The sequence below is a fragment of the Sesamum indicum genome, linkage group LG4 (genome assembly GCF_000512975.1).
Source record: "Sesamum indicum cultivar Zhongzhi No. 13 linkage group LG4, S_indicum_v1.0, whole genome shotgun sequence".
Classification (NCBI taxonomy): Eukaryota; Viridiplantae; Streptophyta; class Magnoliopsida; order Lamiales; family Pedaliaceae; genus Sesamum; species Sesamum indicum.
Window position 1 is genome coordinate 4,583,332 of NC_026148.1, and position 20,902 is coordinate 4,604,233.

Genomic DNA, 20,902 nt, shown 5'->3' on the forward strand with positions numbered 1-20,902 from the left:
GTTGAATCTATATTAATTATATCAGAACTATTAGATCTAATCAATTAATTTTAATTGTTGGATCTTAAATTTATAAAAGATATCAAGGGTTCAGATTTTATTAATAAAAAATATTATTTAATAAATAAAATTAATAACTCCCCCGCCACCCCTCAGCACAATCCCGCCGCCTCCCCCCCTCCTGTCACCGTAGATAGGGGTGACAGTGACGCAACATTGTTCAGATCAAGAACGACGCCGTCGTCCTAGTTTTTTTTTTTAATTACATTACTTAAATATATTTTAGTTAATTAAAAATAATTTTAAATAATTATAATAACTATTGTACTTAAATATATATTTTAGTTAAATAAAAATAATTTTAGATTTAAAAATTATAGTTTTTAAATTTCAATTTTAACGATTATAAAAATTATTTGAATTTAAATGTAATCTAATTTAATATTAAATATATTTTGATTTGATTTAATTTAATATTTTAATTTAGATTATAAAATTAAAAGATTTATATAGTGTTTTTATATTTTTAAGTAAATATATTTAAAAAACAATTTTTTAAGATAGATGAAAATACAAAAAAATCACTCAAAATTAGTAAAAAAATGTACATGTGAAATATATAAGTACCATAAGGGCATTTTAATAAAAATATCAAAAACAGTTAAAAAATATCGCCAAACGCACAAGGAGCGCGTGTAATGCATATTTCATTAATTACTAACAAAAGGGCTATTTTTGCTGAATTTTACAAAACACAAGGGGGTTTTTAACCTATTTAGAAAATACAGGGAGTTTTAACTTTATCAACAAAACAAAGGGGGAGAGACGGGTAAAATGCATTTTAACCTTAAAAAATTACAAATTTTTCTTAACAAATACGCCCCACAATGAGTTGTCATAAGGAGGTTAATTCTAGAGAATATTTGTAACTCTTAAATAATAAAAAAATATTTATAATTATATTAAATATCAAGAAAATCAATCTATTTACCCTAATAAAAAAATAAAATAAGGGAAACATTTAATCAAATAAAAAAGAGAAGGAAATGTCTGAATTTTCACTAACTTAAACAGCTTCCCTTTTTCTTTGATGAGTTCACCAAAACCTCTAGACTGCAGACTGCAGCAGACATGATTCATACTAGATTTACTGCCCTGCCTTACCTAGGGGTTTTGACGATGTACATGAGATAATTGACTACAAAGAAAACCATATCACAACCTAGTAATGTCCTAATAATGTTAGAATCAAGAACACGGATGAGGTATCCATGAGCCACTACCAACAAAAACCATGTCATCGTCATCATCATCTTGGAGATTCTACTCTCAAAATTCTTCGACTCTAACGGCTTCACGAGGTATGAGATAGGCGTCGTTAGGCCTCGACTTCTTTACACCGGCCGTGAAAGAAACCTTTTCTGACTTGTTGCCCTCAACAGCTACACTTGTGACCTTGACCCACACGAGGAGCTTCGTTTTCATGCCTTCTATACCGATGAGCTTACCCCTGAGAAGAATGCATTTGATTCGTGGGGCATACCTTACTGCAGATGAGTCCTTGAAGCTCACTTCAGACGGGAAGGGCAAGTGAACGGTTAGCTTTGATTTGGACTCGTCAAACTCGTAAGCTGTGATGCTCTGAGGGAAAAGGCCGGGTGGTAGGTTGTATTCTCGTAGAAGATCAGGCAAGCTCCTCGGTGGCTTTCCTATACGGGAAGAGACAAGAAAATGGTAGTATGTATTTTAGCATGTTTGCTGATGTTAAGACTTGTGATCATATTGTTGATGATAATTTCAAGCATGCAATATATCTCCATGATTTACATCCTTCCCAAGAATCAAAGTATCTCCGAGCATTATTTGAAACATACTGAAGACAATAACAAGAAGAATACACAACAAATAGAGAATGAATAAAACCAACCATGTAAAGCACACAAGATATCAATGAACAGAGAAAATGGAGCCACTATTAACATTGCTCTCACACACTAGCAGACGTTCAACATTTGTCGCTTTTGCTTGTGGAGCACAACCAGGTTACGTATTCAATTGTTTGATTTCAAATCCACAAGCATGAGAAGATTGCAAGAATACACAATCGAAGATAAACTACGCACCTTTTAGCTTGTTGAATATCCATTTTGCTTTCTCTTCCACAACATTGGAGACGGTCTGCGATAACAGGCCATTTCACCAGTCAAATTTTATGCAAACCAAATAGAACTTGTTTACTTATCAAGTATGATATCTCTGTGGTAATAAACTGATATCCCAACAACATTCACTCATTTAATTGTTGAGAAGACAATGTAAATATCATAAGGGCATCACCCCTACTTCCTGAAATACAACTATACCATTCCAAAATCAATGCCATTTTCCAGTCTGATTTGGTTTAATTTCGACAACATTTTCCATGGATAGGAAAAGCCACCAACAGCTACAAAAAGAGAAAAATGAGAACTTGGAACTTTCTCCATCTTATACAACATTACAAGAAAACAAGCAGCATTCCCCTGCAAATCACCAATCTTTCAAAGCTGAGTAGATTAAACACAAATTACATCCAAGAAAACCAACTATTCTCCAAGCCCATTTCTGTTTAGTCATTTCTTGGAAACCTATTTCACTCAACATCCCTCCAAACAATTGACAAGAAAGATTGAACCAAGAACTCACATAGAACCAAATCAACCAACAAATCCCACAAATGCTCATACACCAAAACAAGAAATGAGATACATTAGAAAGCAGTAAAGAACATACATTAAGGTCTTGGGTGATGTTATTCAGCTCCTCCTTTGCTTTCTTTGAGAGCCAAAAGCTTCCAGCTTTTATGCTTCCCATTTTCACCAGCGCCTTCTCCATTCCCCTCTAGAAGCTCTGGGCTTTGGTGTCTTCCAGTACTTCTCCAGCCCTTTTAAGCCACAACTGGAGTGTAGCTGCAGCAAGAACAAGACAAACTAGGGAAAGTTGATGCAGCAGCAGCAACAGAAATCAGTCGCCACACACGGTTCCCGATACTGTGTTGTGGAATTTCTGCTCATTTCCGTGGAAAAGTGGAAGCTGGAACCCGATTTTATTCTAGTTCTGGTCCCATGCTTGGAAATCTGTATTTCTTTTTCCTTTTCTTGTGCTCTCTTTTTTCATCTTTTTAATCAAAGGGGACATTTTTAATATAAAGTGAGAGTGGATTCTGCCCTTTTCCCTTTGCTTTTTTGTGGGAAGGCGGGGGCAGCGAGGGAGAGAAAACTGCAAAAATTGCATCTTATCAATGTTGATAAGGGAATCATATTAAAGCCAATTTACATTCGTGATTTGCATAGATGGTTGACAGAATTTGAATGAATTTGTTGTAAGATTTGATAAATTAATAAAAATTATAAGTTGTTTACTCTATTCGTTTGAGTGAGGATGAAAAAGTTTTAATAGTAAAAATATTGAATATTTTGTGGATTTCTGCTTGGATTTCTCAATCAGACCCCATGCGTTCTAATTTCATATCAAGCGCAATCAAGACTTGTTCCGAGCTATAGGATTTGAACTGAGCCTATATCATGAAAAGAAAATGATTTACACAATTGGATAAATAGCACAATCCAAATTTATACCTAAATGTAAACATGCCCTTAGAGATTTTTTGAAAATGACAAAAACCCGTTGAAAGGTCATTTTAATGGTTGCAATGGTGTCATGCTTTTAATTGAAAATGCGACTTTCGAAGACAACCAATCGATGAAGGAGGTCAATGAGAGCCGTTCGATCAAGGGCGGAATTGAATTTGGGAAGAAATTAAAAAAGGGGAGAAGAACGACGACGTTTTGGGAGAAATTGGGAATTAATCCCTGGCTAGGGATTTGAGCGAAAGTGACCGCATTAGGGAGATGGTACTACATCAAACAAGAGGGCACGTGGCAGCTAGAGAACAAAACAGATGTGGGCGCGGACCTAAAGCACTGGAACTGGAGCCATCTTCAAATGGAAAGAAGTAGTAAAGAGCTGGGGATCCTGGCATCGCTATTTTTAGTTGATTTAGGAGAATTGTAATTTCTTTTTGAACTTTTAGAACGTTGTTTAAAAGTGGGAGGTTTGGCAGTTCAGAATTCAATGAAAATTTTATAAAGTTTCTACAATATCTCTCCTTTGTCTTCTGTTCTATCATCCCACCCCCTTTTCTGCAACAAAATTGTTACATTTGGTTTCAGAGCCAGACGATCCTCGAAACTTAAAACATATAACAATAGTTGATGGTACTAGATTGAAGGAGCTTTAAGAAGCTCAGGAGAAAAATGACATATTGATTAATGAACGGGCAAGAAGACAGGCGAGTGAAGAACAAACCCATGCTAGTTTTGATTAATTAACAGATGTGCAAGATAGACTGCAATCACAGTTATGAACATGGAACTCACTCTAGTTACAGACTTATAGTTCAACAGCGGTTTAAAAGTGTTGTGGAATAGCTGCAACAGTACAGCAAAAGTAAGTCTATCCTTGGAGAAGGATTAACTGCATCTATGGAAAAGGGATCCTCCTCACGTGCAACTGTGCATCATCCAGTTGGAAATGAACCCACAAATCAGTCTACTCAGAGAGTTACAATGCCATTATAGGATGAAGTTTCCCCTCTTTAATAGGGAGGATTCAAGATCTTGGATCAGGGTGTGTACTCGGTATTTTCAGATGATTCATATGGAAGGGAGGCTGAGCTGTGGTATCAAGGTCATATGGAAAAGAGAGAAGAACTCTCTTGGACAGAACTGATTGTAGCTGTACTGGAGAGGTTTAAGAATCTAGACTATGAAAGATAAGTAACAAAGTTCAATAAGCTTCATTAAGAAACCACAATTAACACATACTTAGAGAGATTTGAGGAGCTACAAGCACAGATTCTTATCTTCAACAAGCATTTGGGTGAAGAATTTTTTATGATGAACTTTATTAGTGGACTAAAGGAGGAGATAAAAGGGTTCGTTGCTATAATGAAACTTGCCACTCTTAATCAAGCTATTATATTTGCTAGGAAACAAGAGGCAAATGTGAATGCCATTCTCAAGAAAACACAACCCCGCCAAAAAACATTAACCAAGCAAAGCCCGCATACAAACCTCAAAACAAAACCCCCACCATTTAAGCATTCTTATAAACTTTCCTTCAAAGCCAAAAATGAATACAAACAATCTAGAAGGCTCCTTACTGAGGTAGAAAGGAGGGCCAGAAAAGAAAAAACATCTATGCTACCACTGTGATGAGATGTTTGTGCTAAGGCATAAGTGCAAGAGAGGTATTTCTACATGCTAATGAATGAAGAAGAGGTGCAGGCATATGAGGAGAACACTGGGCAAGTGGAGGAGCCAATGGATGAGCTAGAGGAAGAAGATGTCACTATTTCCCTAAATGCAACGCGTGGGAGTATGAGCAGTGGTACTCTAAGAGTTAAGGCACTTGTGAGTGGTAAAGAGGTTCATATCCTAATTGTAATGGCAGTACTCATAGCTTTATTAATGAAAAGGTGATTAGAGCATTGGGGTTCAAGACTGAGCCTACTACCTCAATGATGGTAAGTGTTGTTGATGGATATAAGTTGATGAGCAAGGTCATCTGTCCTGATTTCATTTGGGAAGTACAAGGGCACCAATATTTCTATCCTGTGAGGGCACTGAAGTTAGGATGATCTGATTTTGTGTTGGGGTATGATTGGTTGCAAGCTCACAACCCTATTGAGTTGGATTTCCAGCAATTAACAGATTGAACTGAATCTTGATGCTATTCCTAGAAGGCAACATCCCTACAGGTTTACTTATGAGCAAAAAACTGAAATTGAGAATATTGTGAGGGAACTGATGACTAATGGGATCATTAGAGCAAGCCAGAGCTTATTTGTTTCACCTGTGTTACTTGTCAAGAAGAAAAATGGGGGCTACTATGTGTGGACTATAGATACCTTAACAAGCTTACTGTAAAACATAACTTCCCGTTCCTGTGATAGATGAATTGTTGGATGAATTGCATGGGGCTAAATATTTTTCAAAAATAGATTTGAGGTCAGGATCCTTCCATATAAGGATGAGGGAGGAGGATATATCCAAAACCAATTTCATGACACAGAGTGGTCGCTATGAGTGTTTAGTTATGTCTTTTGGGTTGTGCAATGCACCTTGCACATTCCAGGCTTTGATGAATCAGACTTTTTAGTCTTTCCTCAGAAAAAGTTTTTTTTTTGTTTGATAATATTTTGATTTATAGCAAGGGATGGAGTGCTCATTTGCAGCATTTGAAAAGTGTGTTAGAATTGCTGTGAAAACACAGGTTATATGCAAAGAGAAGCAAGTGTTCTTTTGCCCAACCTCAGGTGTAATACTTGGGTCATATCATCTCAAATGAAGGTGTAGCCACTAACTCTAAGAAGGTGGAGTGCATGAGAAATTGGCCTACCCCCACCACAGTCAAAGCATTGAGGGGATTCCTTGGATTAACATGATACTATAGGAAATTAATCAAGGGCTATAGGCTCATTAGCGAACCCTTGACTTCTCTATAAAAAAAATGGATTTATGTGAAATGAAGAGGCTGAAAGTGCTTTCAAGCAACTGAATGAGGTAATGTCTACTGCCCCTGTACTAGTATTACCTATTTAACTGAAACATCTGTAGTTGAAACAGATGCTTGTGGGAAAGGAATAGGAGTAGTACTCATGCAAGAAGGCAGACCAATTGCATATTTAAGTAAGCAAAAAACTTGGGGATGTCTACCTATGAGAAAGAGTTCCTAGCTAGGGTTTTGGGTGAAGAAACCATATGATTTTTGGAGAAATTGGGAATCAATCCATGGCTAGGGATTTGGGTGAAAATGACCGCGTGGCAATTGGAGAACAAAACAGATGGGGGGGCGGACCTAAAGCACTGGAACTGGAGCCATCTCAAATAGAAAGTAGTAGTAAAGAACTGGACCCCTTTTTCTACGACAAAATTGTTACAAATGGATGTTTGTCCTAGAATTTGGTATTCGAGGTTCTTCTTGATGTTGTTATTACAAATTTTCTAAGCTCATATAAATTAGGGATATTTAGACTCTCTTATCTCGAGGTTTAGTATAATTGCATGTAAATTTTTTGTGGTTTGGGAAATTACATCTAGCACTCTTGAGGTTTGCTTCGATCTAATAAATAAGTCCATCTATTAGTCAAAATTCACCGAATTTGCTAATATTAATAAACAATCAGAAAAACACATATCGTAACCATGATTGACTTATTACTGATTTATTGCAGGTCAAATAGATCTTTTTATAACCAAATTATTCCCATACGCGTTCAACCGTTAATGCATGTGAAGAGGTTATCTTCACCATTATAAGTGTAGTTTAATTCAAAAAAAATTATTTGACCTGTAATAAACCAATAATCAATCAGTCGAGCATAAATATTAATTTTTATTTAATTTTTTTGTCAATATCAGCAAACTTGATGAATTTTGACTAACATATATATTTATTTGTTACACAGAGCAAACCTTATGGATGCTAGATATAATTTTTCAAATCATAAAAAATTTATATATAATTATACCAAATTTCAGAAGATGAAAGTGTAATTATCCCTATAAACTAAAATAAGCTTCGAGATCGAGGCAAGAAGATACTAAACATCTAATCCCAATATGCACATCAAATCAAATACAATGTGGATCCTATTATCTATATACTTTTTAATTTTTTTATTTTATCATGAAAAAAAATACAAACAACCCCTATAATATTATAAATGAACAAATTATCCTCTATAAAAAAAATTAACAATTTATCTTCTATATTGTTAAAACACAGCAAATTACTCCGCCGTATTTTTTAAAATAAAATAATTAATCTCCTTAAATAGAAAAATAAATTAATTTATTTTAAAAAAATATATTAAATAAATTATTTTTTTTTATAATAAAAAAATAATTTACTCATTTGAATATAACGGGCTAGATCACATTAGACCCATATATCCACAGATGAGATATATAAGAAAAACCCATTACTTCATGGCACTGGAAACAATGCAGATTAAATGTAGAGTTGAGTTTTTTGAGGATTTCCATTCTTGGAAAATAAAAAGGAAATATATTGAGTTCAAACAAAAATATTAGAATTGGGCTTTGTGGTGGACAACATAAAGGGATAATGGGCTTAACAGGCATTTGGGCTACCTTCTACAAAGCTAATGGGCTGGACCATGATAAGAATATGGGCTCAGTTGGGTCAACACGTGAAGTCACCCATCTCATGGACATGATATTCTGCTGTCCAACCAATGAATTTTTGACACGTACATTCATACACCTCACCTCAACCCCCCGGCCAACCAACCTACCTGCAAATAATCATTCAGCTTCAAATTTCCCGGATTTTCACAGACGACGGAGTTTCTGTCATCGGCCAAGCTTCTGGGTTTTTCCTCTCCGTTTTTGTGAACAGTAAGTGCCCTTTTATCTTATTTTAATTCTCAATTCTGGGTCCGCCTGGAATCTGATGATGCCGTTGTTAGATGAGTTTGTCAATAATTCTTTTTTCAGCAATTTAATCGGATGAAATGTTATTGCTTTCGTCTTTGTCGGAATTTTGATGCGATTATGCGATGGAACTGCAATTGTTGTGTGTTCTTATTGTTTTGCTAATTCAATTATTCAATTTCTTATCATTTCTGGGCTTCTGTTGGAATCACGAAGTCTTCGGATGTTAGTATGTAGGTTTACTACATCTTTTAGGGTTCTAATGATGATCATCAACTTTAACCATTTTTTATTTTTGGGGTTCAGTTGTAGCTACGGAATATTTTGTGTTTTTGGTAGTTGACGTTTATAAAAGTCTTGTGTGTTTTTATTCATCTATTTATGTTTGTATTGAGTTTTTTTCCCAATTCTTTACGATTGGGTAGAGTTAAATGGTGTATTAAATAGTTGGTTTGTGTTATGTGTAACTTCATTAAGTGGCATACAATCAACAAATTTTATGATTAATGATTGCGGCGGTGGTGAGTGATATAACGCCCCAGCTCGACTAAAATTAATGTCATGCAGCGGCCAAAAACTCACTGGAATTGATCTAAACAACCTGATGGCGTTAAATGTCGGAACAGCTCTGATTTTTTGAAATTAAAGTAAAATGAAAGCATTGAAAAGTATGGCCGTGCTGTCAGTCACATGAATCTATGTTGTTCTTTTCCCCCTTTTCCAACTTCTGTAATAGTCAAATTTCATTTTGAAAAGCAATGATGATCAATCAATATTTGGAAAAAGTTCCTCTAATTCACTGTCAAAGAATTTCAAGAGGAAAGGAAATAATCAAAGTAAATGTCTTGTCTCAAGTTAGTTCCTGAAATTCTATGTTGTGGGGAATAGTAATCAGATAATCAAACAAATAAATTTCTCGTTCTGTCAGGTGCCTGGATATAATTGATTGATTGCATATGATCAACAGGGAACAGTGTGAAATGATGAAGCTGCAATCATATGCTGGACTCAGTTTGTTGGCTACTTTGGCAGTCATTTATCATGCCTTTAATAGCAGGGGCCAGTTTTACCCTTCAATGGTTTACCTGTCGACTTCAAAGATCAGTTTGGTGCTTCTTTTGAACATGGGTCTGGTTGTTATGTGTATCTTGTGGCAATTGACCAAGAAAATCTTTCTTGGCTCACTCCGAGAAGCAGAAGTTGAAAGGCTGAATGAGCAGTCGTGGCGGGAAGTCATGGAAATACTGTTTACAATTACTATTTTCAGAGAAGATTTTTCTACTACATTTCTAGCTATGGTTACAGCTTTACTTCTGATTAAGGCTTTGCATTGGTTGGCCCAAAAGAGAGTTGAATACATAGAAACAACTCCATCTGTTCCGATGCTATCTCATATCCGCATTGTATCTTTCATGGGATTCCTCCTCCTTATTGACAGTGTCTTTCTGTATAATTCAATCAAGTATTTGGTAGAAACCAGAAAGGCTTCTGTTTCTCTATTCTTTCTATTCGAGTAAGTTTCTTGAACTATATTATTTATTGTATATCTGGAATTTCATCTAGAAAAGTTGCTTAGAATAGGTGATTTCTTGTATCAACTTTGTTTCCAAGAACTATTGTTACAGAACATTGTTTTCTTTCAGATACATGATACTCGCAACGACAACTGTATCAACCTTCCTGAAGTATATATTCTATGTCAGTGACATGCTTATGGAAGGCCAATGGGAAAAGAAGGCTGTCTACACATTTTACTTGGAGCTTGTCCGAGATTTGATCCACTTGACTCTGTGCATGTGTTTCTTCCTTGTCATTTTTGTGTAAGCTACCATTCAGCTTAATATTTTTGCTGCATTCCTAGGGTATACACCTGCATATGAGCTTCTGGGCTGGTTTCCATGTGAAATATTTACTTCAAAATTTGCTTGTTCTTGACACTTACTTTCACATGTATGGATGTGTATCCAACTTTTTGCTTCTAGCAGGTTACTAGTTTTTTATATGGATGTTCCTTTGATGATAAAACATTTCAATCTTATTGTAATTCAACTTTTTCCTCCACTGCATCGTTTTATGTGGTTGTATACCATTTGACCAAATTAAAGTCCTAGATACTCAAGCTTGTGCAGCCAGGTCTGGGGATTATGGTTTTGCTGCTTAGTGCGATCAGATCATACATGCTTGTATGGTCCAAGGCATTGTTAAAATTCAGCTATGCTTGGCTAATCCATAATATGGCTCAGCTTCTCTTCAGAGTCCTGAACTAATTAAATAGACTTTTTCTTGCTACGCTCGATGCATGAGCATAAAGTGTTTCCTTTTTCTTAATTCTGTCACTTCCCAAATGTCCTGATTGATTGCTTGTTCGTTTGTATCGTCAGGAACTATGGTGTGCCTCTTCACTTGATTCGGGAGCTGTATGAGACATTCCGAAACTTTAAAATCCGTGTAGCTGATTACATACGTTACCGTAACATCACTTCAAATATGAATGACCGTTTCCCGGATGCAACTCCTGAAGAGCTCAATGCGTAAGCACCTTTTACTCAATGGAAACTATTAGTTTTGCTTTCTATTGATAACTCCTTTTGACATTATCTTATTTTCTATCCATGCAGAAGTGATGCAACCTGCATTATATGTCGTGAGGAGATGACTGTGGCCAAGAAACTTAGTTGTGGGCATCTTTTCCATGTGCACTGCCTTAGGTCATGGTTAGAAAGACAAAATACATGCCCCACATGCAGAGCACTTGTTATATCACCTGAGAATGGGATATCTACTACTGCATCAAGAACTCATGGTCAACAGCAAGGTATGATAATCTCTTTGCGAGTAGCTTTATTTTAGTTTTGCTTTTGGCATGCTAGAGCAATAGAGCATAATCCCCATTGAGCAATTTCCAGGACTTCTCTAAGTTTTACCCTATCAATGTGAATCGAGCTTGATAGTTGGGGAATGCAGAATTTGGCTTTTGTTTGTTTTGTTGCATCTTGAGGAATCCCGATTTCTTACTGCTGGAAAACTCATTTGGCTAACATGGTTATTGGGATACAGGAACTGGAACAACTGGTATGTCTTCTCAAGGATCTACTGTTGATGGTGCGGGAAATAATAATGTTAGTCAGCATCAGGCCAGACTGCAAGCTGCTGCTTCTGCTGCCTCACTATATGAGAAGTCTTTTGTTTATCCTTCTCCTAATGCTTTGATGTGGTATCCACCATTTTCTACTGTTTATTATTTGAATGTTGTTCGTAGTTTCTGTATATGCCTTCTCGTTTTAATATGTTATTCTGAAGAGATAGCAATAAGCTAGCACTATACTCTGTGCTTGTAGGTCACCTGGATATAACTCGCTTCCTAAAACATTTGGACATCCTGCCAGCACTTCAATGGCAAACACCGGTGGTGGAGCTGCAAGTGGACTGTCCCAACAGTATGAGTTTGCAAATGTGACCTTTGCTCAGTTGCCACAGTGTGCTCCACTTCCTTCACAGTTCCCGTGCCTTAATGGGCAATTCGATCCAGAAAGTGCATCGGACTCTCAACTGGGCCTACAAACGAAATTAATTAAGAACCAGATTGAGGTACTTCTATTTTGATTAATCCGGTCACATCTCCATTTACAAATGAAAATCTTTTGAAATTTCTTTCTTCTACGAATGGGCTAAAAATAATTCTCTTACGCTGTATGTGTTCTCTTTTAGCGCTGATATGGCTTCCCATTTCCTTGGTGGAGACAAATGAAAACTATACTTTTTTCTAGCTTATCATTTCCGACTTGCTTACTTCTTTCATGAATACAATGGCTCATGTCCATGCTAATACGAACATCCCCCATTTGTCAACACAGTTCCTGCAAAACCAGTACCAGCTTTTACAGACACAGAATGGTGAGAAAACGATGGATCTAGGATCATCTGATATCAAGGGAAAGTCAGTATCATCACCATCTTCATCTGTTATGGACTCCCCTGAGATTTAGAAGCTCGGAGCTATAGACAAATGACCTCTGCAGATGTAGATAATACCCCACAAGGAGCATAAGCGCCATGGAGATAGACACAGGACGGACCTCAAGTCTTGCAATTTGCACTCGTTCAATCTCCCCCTATTCATCGGCAGCATTGTCTATCCGGTACTTACATCCGATTGCTTCTCAAGAAAATACTCCTCCGTAAGACTGGAACATCCTAAATTAACCGAGTGATAATAGAGTGGGCAACCCACAAATTCAGGCTGTACTTTCACATCATGATCCGAGTTCAATACATGGAGAAATGCTACACTATACCGATACGAGTTTTACTATATTTTCACCTTTTGTTTCCCCCCCTTAATTGGATATATTCAGTCAGTAGTCTGTACTTGTACAAATCACAGTAGTGTTTGAATTCTATGTGGTGAATGAAAGAGCTTTGCTGCTTCTTTGTACTTGTCATTGATCATGGGTGAGTGGACAAGAGTTGACCTTCCTTGAACTGGGCTAACTCAGACTATCCATCAAGATTCTGAAAAATGGGCTTGGCCCATTAAGAAAATGGGCTGAATTGGGTCAACATCTGTGGGCCCGTTGATTGGACATATGATAACTACCAGGGGTACACATGGGACAGATAGCAGATCATTAGATTCTTGGTCCCAATTGGAAAAAACTAAGTGGGGCTTGAACTGGAACCTAAAGAGTATGTTTGGTTTTGATTTAAGATGGGCCAAAATATAGAGTATGTTTGGTTTGCTTAGTTTTGTAAGTTTTGAATATATTTTTTATTATCTTAAAATAGTTTTAATTACTTTTTTCAAAAAAATATAATTAATTAAAAAATAATATTTATTTTAAATCACTCACAACTAAATAAATTATATATATTTTTATACATATATATATATAAATATATATTAAAGATACATGATTTAATAATAAATAGTACTTTTTGTCTCCCCACTACCCAACATCAAACATACCATACTTATTTTATATTATATCTAAAAACAAATCCAAACATACACACGATCTCTAACTTATTTTTATTTATCTTTTTTTTTCTCTCTCTATCTCCACAAAATAGCCCAAAACAAGTTAAAAACAAAATCAAACATTATGGAAAGATTTTGAATTTTTTTCCCAGACACCATTGTACAATACTGTCATAAAGTAACTGTAGAAAAATGGTTTTTAAATATCTCATCATCTGACAGAGTGTTTTTAGATTCGACTTTCTTGTATGTGAGTATTAATTAGTTTTTGTTGATTTTGAATCTTACGATGCTTTGGACTTTATAATGTTTTAATTTTTGAAAAATATACTTTTACTTATTGAATGATATAACAGATCGATTTAACCAACTTCACCATTCCGGCCTTGCCAAATATGTGATAATTTATACATCCATTTTTATTCAACTCTAAAATATAAAATTATGATCATATAAATATATATAACTAAAAAATTATAGTTATTGTTATAATTTTGTTCCAACTTTATAATGGGGCGGAGCAGACAAGCAGTTACTAAAAAGGGTACAACGAGTTTTCCTAAAGTCGTGTTTGTTTAGCACTTAGCAGCAGTAGAAACAGCGTTAAAAAAGAGACAAAAAGTGGGTTCATTCCTTTGAACAGAAGTTACAGAACCAATCGCGCCGCTGCCCTTTTCCATAAAAAGCAGAAGACAGCTCTCCGGGTAAGGGGCCCCACACCACACATCCCAGATCCCGGCCGATTTCGTCACGTAGTGGCATTTTAGTAGTATTAGACGTGACGAGGGAGTTTTAGGTAATTTCTTAGGTTTCTGGGAAACCCGAGATTCGTGGATGATATCGACCTCGGGATTCGGAAAGGGAAAGGATTGGATTTTGGTGAGCTCTTTTTTTCCGCCGCAAATGTGTGTGTTTCCCTCCACAAAATTACCATTTTGTCCTTTCCTTTTAAAAACGAAAATTTAAATAATAGTTTTTTTTTTAAAAAAAAAGTAAATGATGCCAAAATAATGTTAAAAAAAATAAATAAATTGGTATCATAAAAGGATTTTTTTTATGTGATTTTAATAATGTTTTTATAGTTTGAATCTTTTTTAATTTTTTAACTATCCGAATAAAATCTCATTAGGAATTGAAGTAATTTTAAGAGGCATTATATTTTATTTTCTTAAATCAACCATAGAAATTACATTACTGTCCAATAATTAAATTTATTGATTTAATTATGGTTCGTGATGGGCTTAAATGTATTTTTTATCCCGTAATTTATACCACTTAACTTTTTTTATATTTTAGGATAGTATTTGATTCTGCATTTTTTAAAATTTTTGTGATTTTAGTCTTTATTTCACTGGAGTTCACCATTCTCGTCGAAAATATGCATGTGTCGCTCGCACGACATTTTAAAATTGGAGTTTTTGTCCTTGTTGGCCCATTCTGCTAATATTTTTGTCATTTAACTTTTTAAAATAATATTTTGGTTCTACATCTTTTTAATTTTTGCTATTTTAGTTTTTTTTTAAGTTCGCGCTTCTCAATGGTGGAGTTGAACGTCGGTAGACCTGTCAATGGACGGGTATCGCCCTACCCAGATCCAAACCCAATAAATACCAGTGGAAAATTTTTTATACCTTACCCAATAAAATACCCATATGGTCTTATCAAAATTATACCCGAAAAATTGGGTAGAATTTGTGTCTTATCCATTTGAGACCTTTTTTTTTTTTTTTTTTACAATATGTTTAAAAAAAATAAAAGTTCTCAAATTTTAAAGGATAAAATACACATTGCCCCATGAACTATTATTGATGTAACATTTACCCTTCTAAATTAACAAATGTAAGACTTATCCCCTCAGTTGGACAAAAATGTCCCTATTATTTTTAATAAATTTTAGCATTTTACACATTAAATTATTATCAAATTATTTTCAAATAAATAAAAAATTAAATTAAAAGTGGGGTATAAATTATATATAATAGATACAAATAAATATAATACAACCAACAACTTATATATGCTTTTTAGAAAGAAATTGAATTGACTAAAAAGTTCAATATTTTTATAAAAATTAATAAATATATCCTATCATATTTTTTTAAAGAAAATATATTCAAAAATTGATATGTTATTACTTATTTTTATCTAGAAGAATATATAGTTAATAACTTAATTATGTAACTAAAATTAATAAAAACTTTTTATATTTTTTTTGTGTAGTTATTACACTCATTCAGTACTTAACTTTGAGTTTGTAAAATTTAATAAAATTTAAACTATTTAATTCACTTATTATATTTTATATTATTATAATTAAAAGATATTTTTTTAATTAAGAAAAATTTAATTAAACTTAAAATGAATGTTCAAAAAAAAAAACATTGAACCAAATATACATATATATATATAATACAAGGGTATATTGTCCAAAAACTTAATTATAGGGGCTAAGCGTTATATTTATTAATTTACGGGGGTATTTATTACAACAAGAATAGTTTAAGGGGGCATTTGAAATTTACTCAAGTCAAATAATTTATGTTACTAACTAACTTATTAGCGGACTTTCATGACCCGTCTGTCAATAAAATAAAACTAATTACTTTCAATAGGTGCAAATTGATCATCATTGAAATTTAAATAACGAGCTTGATTTTATCTAAATGATGGATCGATATTAATAAAAATCTTAAATTTATCCAAATAATGAATCAATAATCAACAAAATGAAGAGGTAAGAGTTGGTAAAAATGGATGAAATTAAATATAATATATCTAACTTTCATTTGTATCTCTTAAGTATTATTTAAATTTGCATTTGCATTTAACTTTGATTTGATCAATTTTCAATAATTTGAATTTAGACAAATTTTATTTATTCTTTATATTACTCAAATTTAACTAAATTAAGCTTAATCTGTATTTTTTTTATTTCCTAAATGTCAAATTAAGCTTTGCTTAATTTGATCATAAAATTAAATTTGAGTAATGATAGAATCCATAAGAAAAGCTTTAGCATATTTGGTTAAAATTTCAATACGTAATTAATATAAATAAAATATATAATGAAATAATTATATACCATTTAATTTTTTTAAAATACTAAATATTTATGAATTCAATAATTTTAAATTAACGAATAAGTAAACATCTTTGGAGATTAGACTATATCAACACCCATCGGTAATTTAAGGTATTAAGTCATTACTCATGAGTTTTTAAAGTATTAGACCCTGTCCATACCCACTTATTTAATTTCTAGAGTAGGTCCGGTGGGGGGGGGTGATAGCTTATACCTGCCACATGGACGACCGATATTTATCGAAAGGACTTAATTGTAGGATTTCACGTATTCCATTGACATTAAAATGATCAAACGGTGGCCGAAGTTCTATACATATTAGAGCTTTTAGAGACGTTCAAGGTCTCTATTGCTGATACGGTACTTTTGTGTCAGACCTTCAATACCTGGCCTGGATTATATTATAAGGAAGGTTTTCTTAAAAACCTTGATAAGATGTAAACTCAAGAAGGCCTCTGAAGAGAGGCCCTGATAAGATATTCTCATATTAATAAATATAACCCCTGGAACGTCTTTGAAAAACTAAATGAAATATTCCCACATCACCTTTACGTTCTTCTTCTTCAAATAATCATATCTTTTCGATTAATTACTTTAATTCATAATTTCCTATTTCACACACATAATTTTATATTTTTCTTCATTCAATTAACTATATGTAAACAAAAATTTAAATTATACACACATCAAATGTGCTTCAGGAACTAGTTTTAATTGAACAAGATTTATAGGCCGGCAGTTGAGCTTGAGGGGCCCACACATTCATTATTGCAAAGTTTCTTTTATATATTTTTAATTCAACCAATATAATATTATTACAGCATTCGATACATAATATATTAATATTTTTAAATTAATGAATAAATTAAAAAAACAATATATTATTATTAAAAATAAACTAAATACTTATATTCTTAATATTGGAATCCACATTCTATCACTGCCGTACTGAGAAATCAAATCAAGCCCCAATTAAGATAAAAATCTATATAATATTTAATTCCAAAAAAAAAGGAAAAAGGTAAACGTAATTGACTGGCAACCCTTTCAACCAGTGAACAGGTTTGCGTGACGGAGACAGCTGCCTGCCTGCCTTTGTCCATCAAAAACTAACCATTGGATTATGAAACAATCATCAAGTGATAGGCAGATGTAAATGTTATCGCTGTCTGTCACTAAACATCTCAGCCCTCACATCCCACCAACGTTGTGCCAACTGAGAACCAGCTTTCTCACCTTTCTGTACTGTTTTTTTTTTTAAAATCATTATACATGTGTCATGTGTATGTTTAATAGTGCAAAGAATTATAATAAAATTTGCAATAAAAAAAATAAACTCTCGTTTTTATAGGAATTTAGAACGAGGCTTGTGCGAGAAATGAATCTCATCCCGTTACATATAATTCAATTAAGAAGTGTTTGGTCGTAAAATAATTTTCTCGTTCGGATAAAAAATTATCTGAAATCATTTTATTATTTTCAAGAAAAACATATTAGATCATCTGCTATCATTATATGTTCTTTCTTATATGACGTATTCTACTCGTCGTATGACTTCAACTGTATATCATTATTACACTTTTATTTCGTCTCATCACATATTGAAAATATACCCCATCTCAATTGAATCATTCCGTCTATTTTTTTTTTTTGTTGCCCCATTGATATAGATGAGATGAAAAGAAAATACAAGTGATGTGGTCGAGGTTTTTTTGCTAAAGGATAAAATCGAGATTTTACCACGACGCAATTGCACACCAGGTGAAATGCAATTTCCGCAAAATGTGCAGTTTTCAAGAGAATGGTGTCTAGTCAATGAACAACAACTTTTATAAAAAATTAATATTTTGGTATTTATAGGGGTGTTGGAAATTATATGTCGAGGTTTTTTTGCTAAAGGATAAAATCGGGGATTTACCACGACGCAATTGCACACCAGGTGAAATGAAATTTCCGCAAAATGTGTAGTTTTCAAGAGAATGGTGTCTAGTCAATGAATAGTAACTTTTATAAAAAATTAATATTTTGGTATTTATAGGGGTGTTGGAAATTATATGGTATGGTGAGTTATATATGTTTAAGGTGTGCCTCATACATATCAAATTACTTTTTTACCCTTACAATTTAATATTTTTTACTAATGTACATCAACAAGTAATCAGAGTGTTTGCAAAAATTTCTACTTTTAGAAAAGTGATTTTTGTGGAAAAAATTGAAAGTTGTAGCGGAATCAAAAGTAGGTAGTATTGATAAAAAAAAATAAAAATTAAATTCGATAGTATTTGAAGAAAAATCACTTCTAAGATAAACGTAAGTGATGAAAGACTGTTTCGTCCCTATTTCTTAGAAAGATAATATTATTTTGTTAATTATTTCACTTGTTGTTTGTCGCTTATAATTATTTTTTCACAAAAAACTATAAATTTTATTTCGATTAGTATTTCATATTTATGTTTTTAAAAATATTAAAAAAATATGTTTAATTTATAATGATCCCACTAAGTAATATAATTGTTGATTCATACACAATAATTAAACTTGCATGATTGCAAGAAAAATATTTTATTAATTAATCAAATAATCTTATGTGAATGAAATAATACAATTAGATGATATAGCACATAAAATATAAAAAACTTTAAATATTAAATATGTGAAAGTGTAGATTTAGTTATTCGTAAAATTCACATTATTCGAAAACTCCTATATCAATTTTAAATATAAATTCTAAAAATAAATTAAAAATGATAAAATTGAATCAAAATAAGGGTAAAATAGTCAAAAATAAAATTAAATTTATTTACAGAAAAGTCAAAGCAGCTAGAAGCACTCCAGCCTAAAAGCACTTTTCTTAGCCGTATCAGAAGTAGAAATTTACATTCCAAACACTTCAAAAATGCTTTCTCGGAGCCAAGAGTTAAAAAGTATTTTTTTAAAGCGCTCGCAAATACTCCCTAAATAGATTCGTTTAGTTATTTTTTAAATGAAATTTAAGAGGGTTTATTATCAAGAAGACGGGCCGAAGTCCCGTAGGGACAGCCCAACAGTTTAGACTCGAAGAACTCTTCTTCAAAGTTTTGGTCCAAGCTCTGCTTAGTAATTAAAAAGTAGTGTTTCACAATAGTTGACTTCATATTTGGCACATTAATGTCAAATCATTTGTGGTAAATGTTGAAGGGAGAAACCCTAAATCACCAGAATTTCCTCCAATTGTTCCACAAAAGAGGGGTGAATTTACCTTTATGTGATAATCAAAAAGAGCAAAAAAAAATAAAAAATAAAAAAATCTCGTATAACAAATAAAAGCTGCAATTACCTCTTTGTGCTTCTTAGGGAAAAGTATTATTTTAATCCATTAAGTATGCCTAATTCTAATTTTAGTTCGATAACTATGTCCATTTTTGTTTAGGTCCAGTAACTTACGAAATTGCTTAGTTTTAGTCATCTGGCAGATTTTCGGACAATTTTACCCCTATAAGTGCATATGAATAAAACTGCCTTTCAAAAGTTGCATAGGGGTAAAATTATCCAAAAATCTGCCAGAGGACTAAAAGTAAGCAATTTCGTGAGTTACTGGACCTAAACAAAAATAGACATAATTATCGGACTAAAATTAAAATTAGACATACTTAGCGAACTAAAATAATACTTTTCCCTACTTCTTAAAATGCAGCAAAAAGAGCTTTTATACGATTGTGTGGAATACACGCACTGTTTTTTTTTTCTTTCTATTTTTTATATTTTTAACTTTAAAAATATATTTATATCCTTATTTAAAACTATTGGATCTAATGTGAATCTAAAATCCAGATTTGACTAACATATCAATAGTTTAGATTTTATTTGATTCAAATTCGATAGTATAGATTTAAAATTATATATTTATGTATATATATATATATTATACACACATATATAATATAGAAAGAGTGGCGGCACCAAAGGAAGGGAAAGGGGCGGCAATTAGGTGATCGAGAAAACTGGGAAGAGGGGGCAGGAAAGGAAGAGGCGCGCAATCGGGGCGTGGCGACTGGACCAGGACGCAACGATGGCATAGGGTGTGGGGAGGGGGCTGGCGGTGGCAGGGGTGGGGTCGTGGGAATATTTATAAATATTTAATATTATATATATTAATGTATTACACTCTTGAGGAATATTTTACTTTATTTTAAAAAATACAGGAGATAAATTGCTAAAAAAAGAATTTATATGGGATTTTTTACATATTATCAATATCACAAGCGGCAAAATCCATTTTCCCCTATGATATTTATTTCTTTAATATGTGAGTGAAAATAAAAAAAAATTATACGTTGACAGCTGATATGATGTGTAAAATGT

The 20,902-nt window shown here is 33.2% G+C and overlaps 2 protein-coding genes across 3 annotated transcripts; one reads left to right on the plus strand and one right to left on the minus strand.

The window, feature by feature from the left end:
• LOC105160008 (uncharacterized protein At5g01610) lies at positions 1,096-3,069 on the minus strand. The gene is made up of 3 exons (XM_011077252.2): positions 2,773-3,069; positions 2,124-2,178; positions 1,096-1,709 (listed from the first exon to the last, which is right to left on the minus strand). The coding sequence occupies exons 1-3, from the start codon at positions 2,872-2,874 to the stop codon at positions 1,330-1,332; spliced, it is 537 nt and encodes a 178-aa protein (XP_011075554.1). The 5' UTR covers positions 2,875-3,069; the 3' UTR covers positions 1,096-1,329.
• Positions 8,334-12,938, plus strand: LOC105160010 (ERAD-associated E3 ubiquitin-protein ligase HRD1B). 2 transcript variants are annotated; one of them, XM_011077254.2, is made up of 8 exons: positions 8,334-8,465; positions 9,469-10,014; positions 10,145-10,321; positions 10,883-11,032; positions 11,120-11,316; positions 11,559-11,715; positions 11,840-12,089; positions 12,356-12,938. In XM_011077254.2, the coding sequence occupies exons 2-8, from the start codon at positions 9,482-9,484 to the stop codon at positions 12,485-12,487; spliced, it is 1,596 nt and encodes a 531-aa protein (XP_011075556.1). In that variant the 5' UTR covers positions 8,334-8,465; positions 9,469-9,481; the 3' UTR covers positions 12,488-12,938. The 2 variants fall into 2 exon arrangements, with proteins under 2 accessions (XP_011075556.1, XP_020549084.1); XM_020693425.1 differs by lacking the exon at positions 8,334-8,465 and having other exon boundaries at positions 9,445-10,014.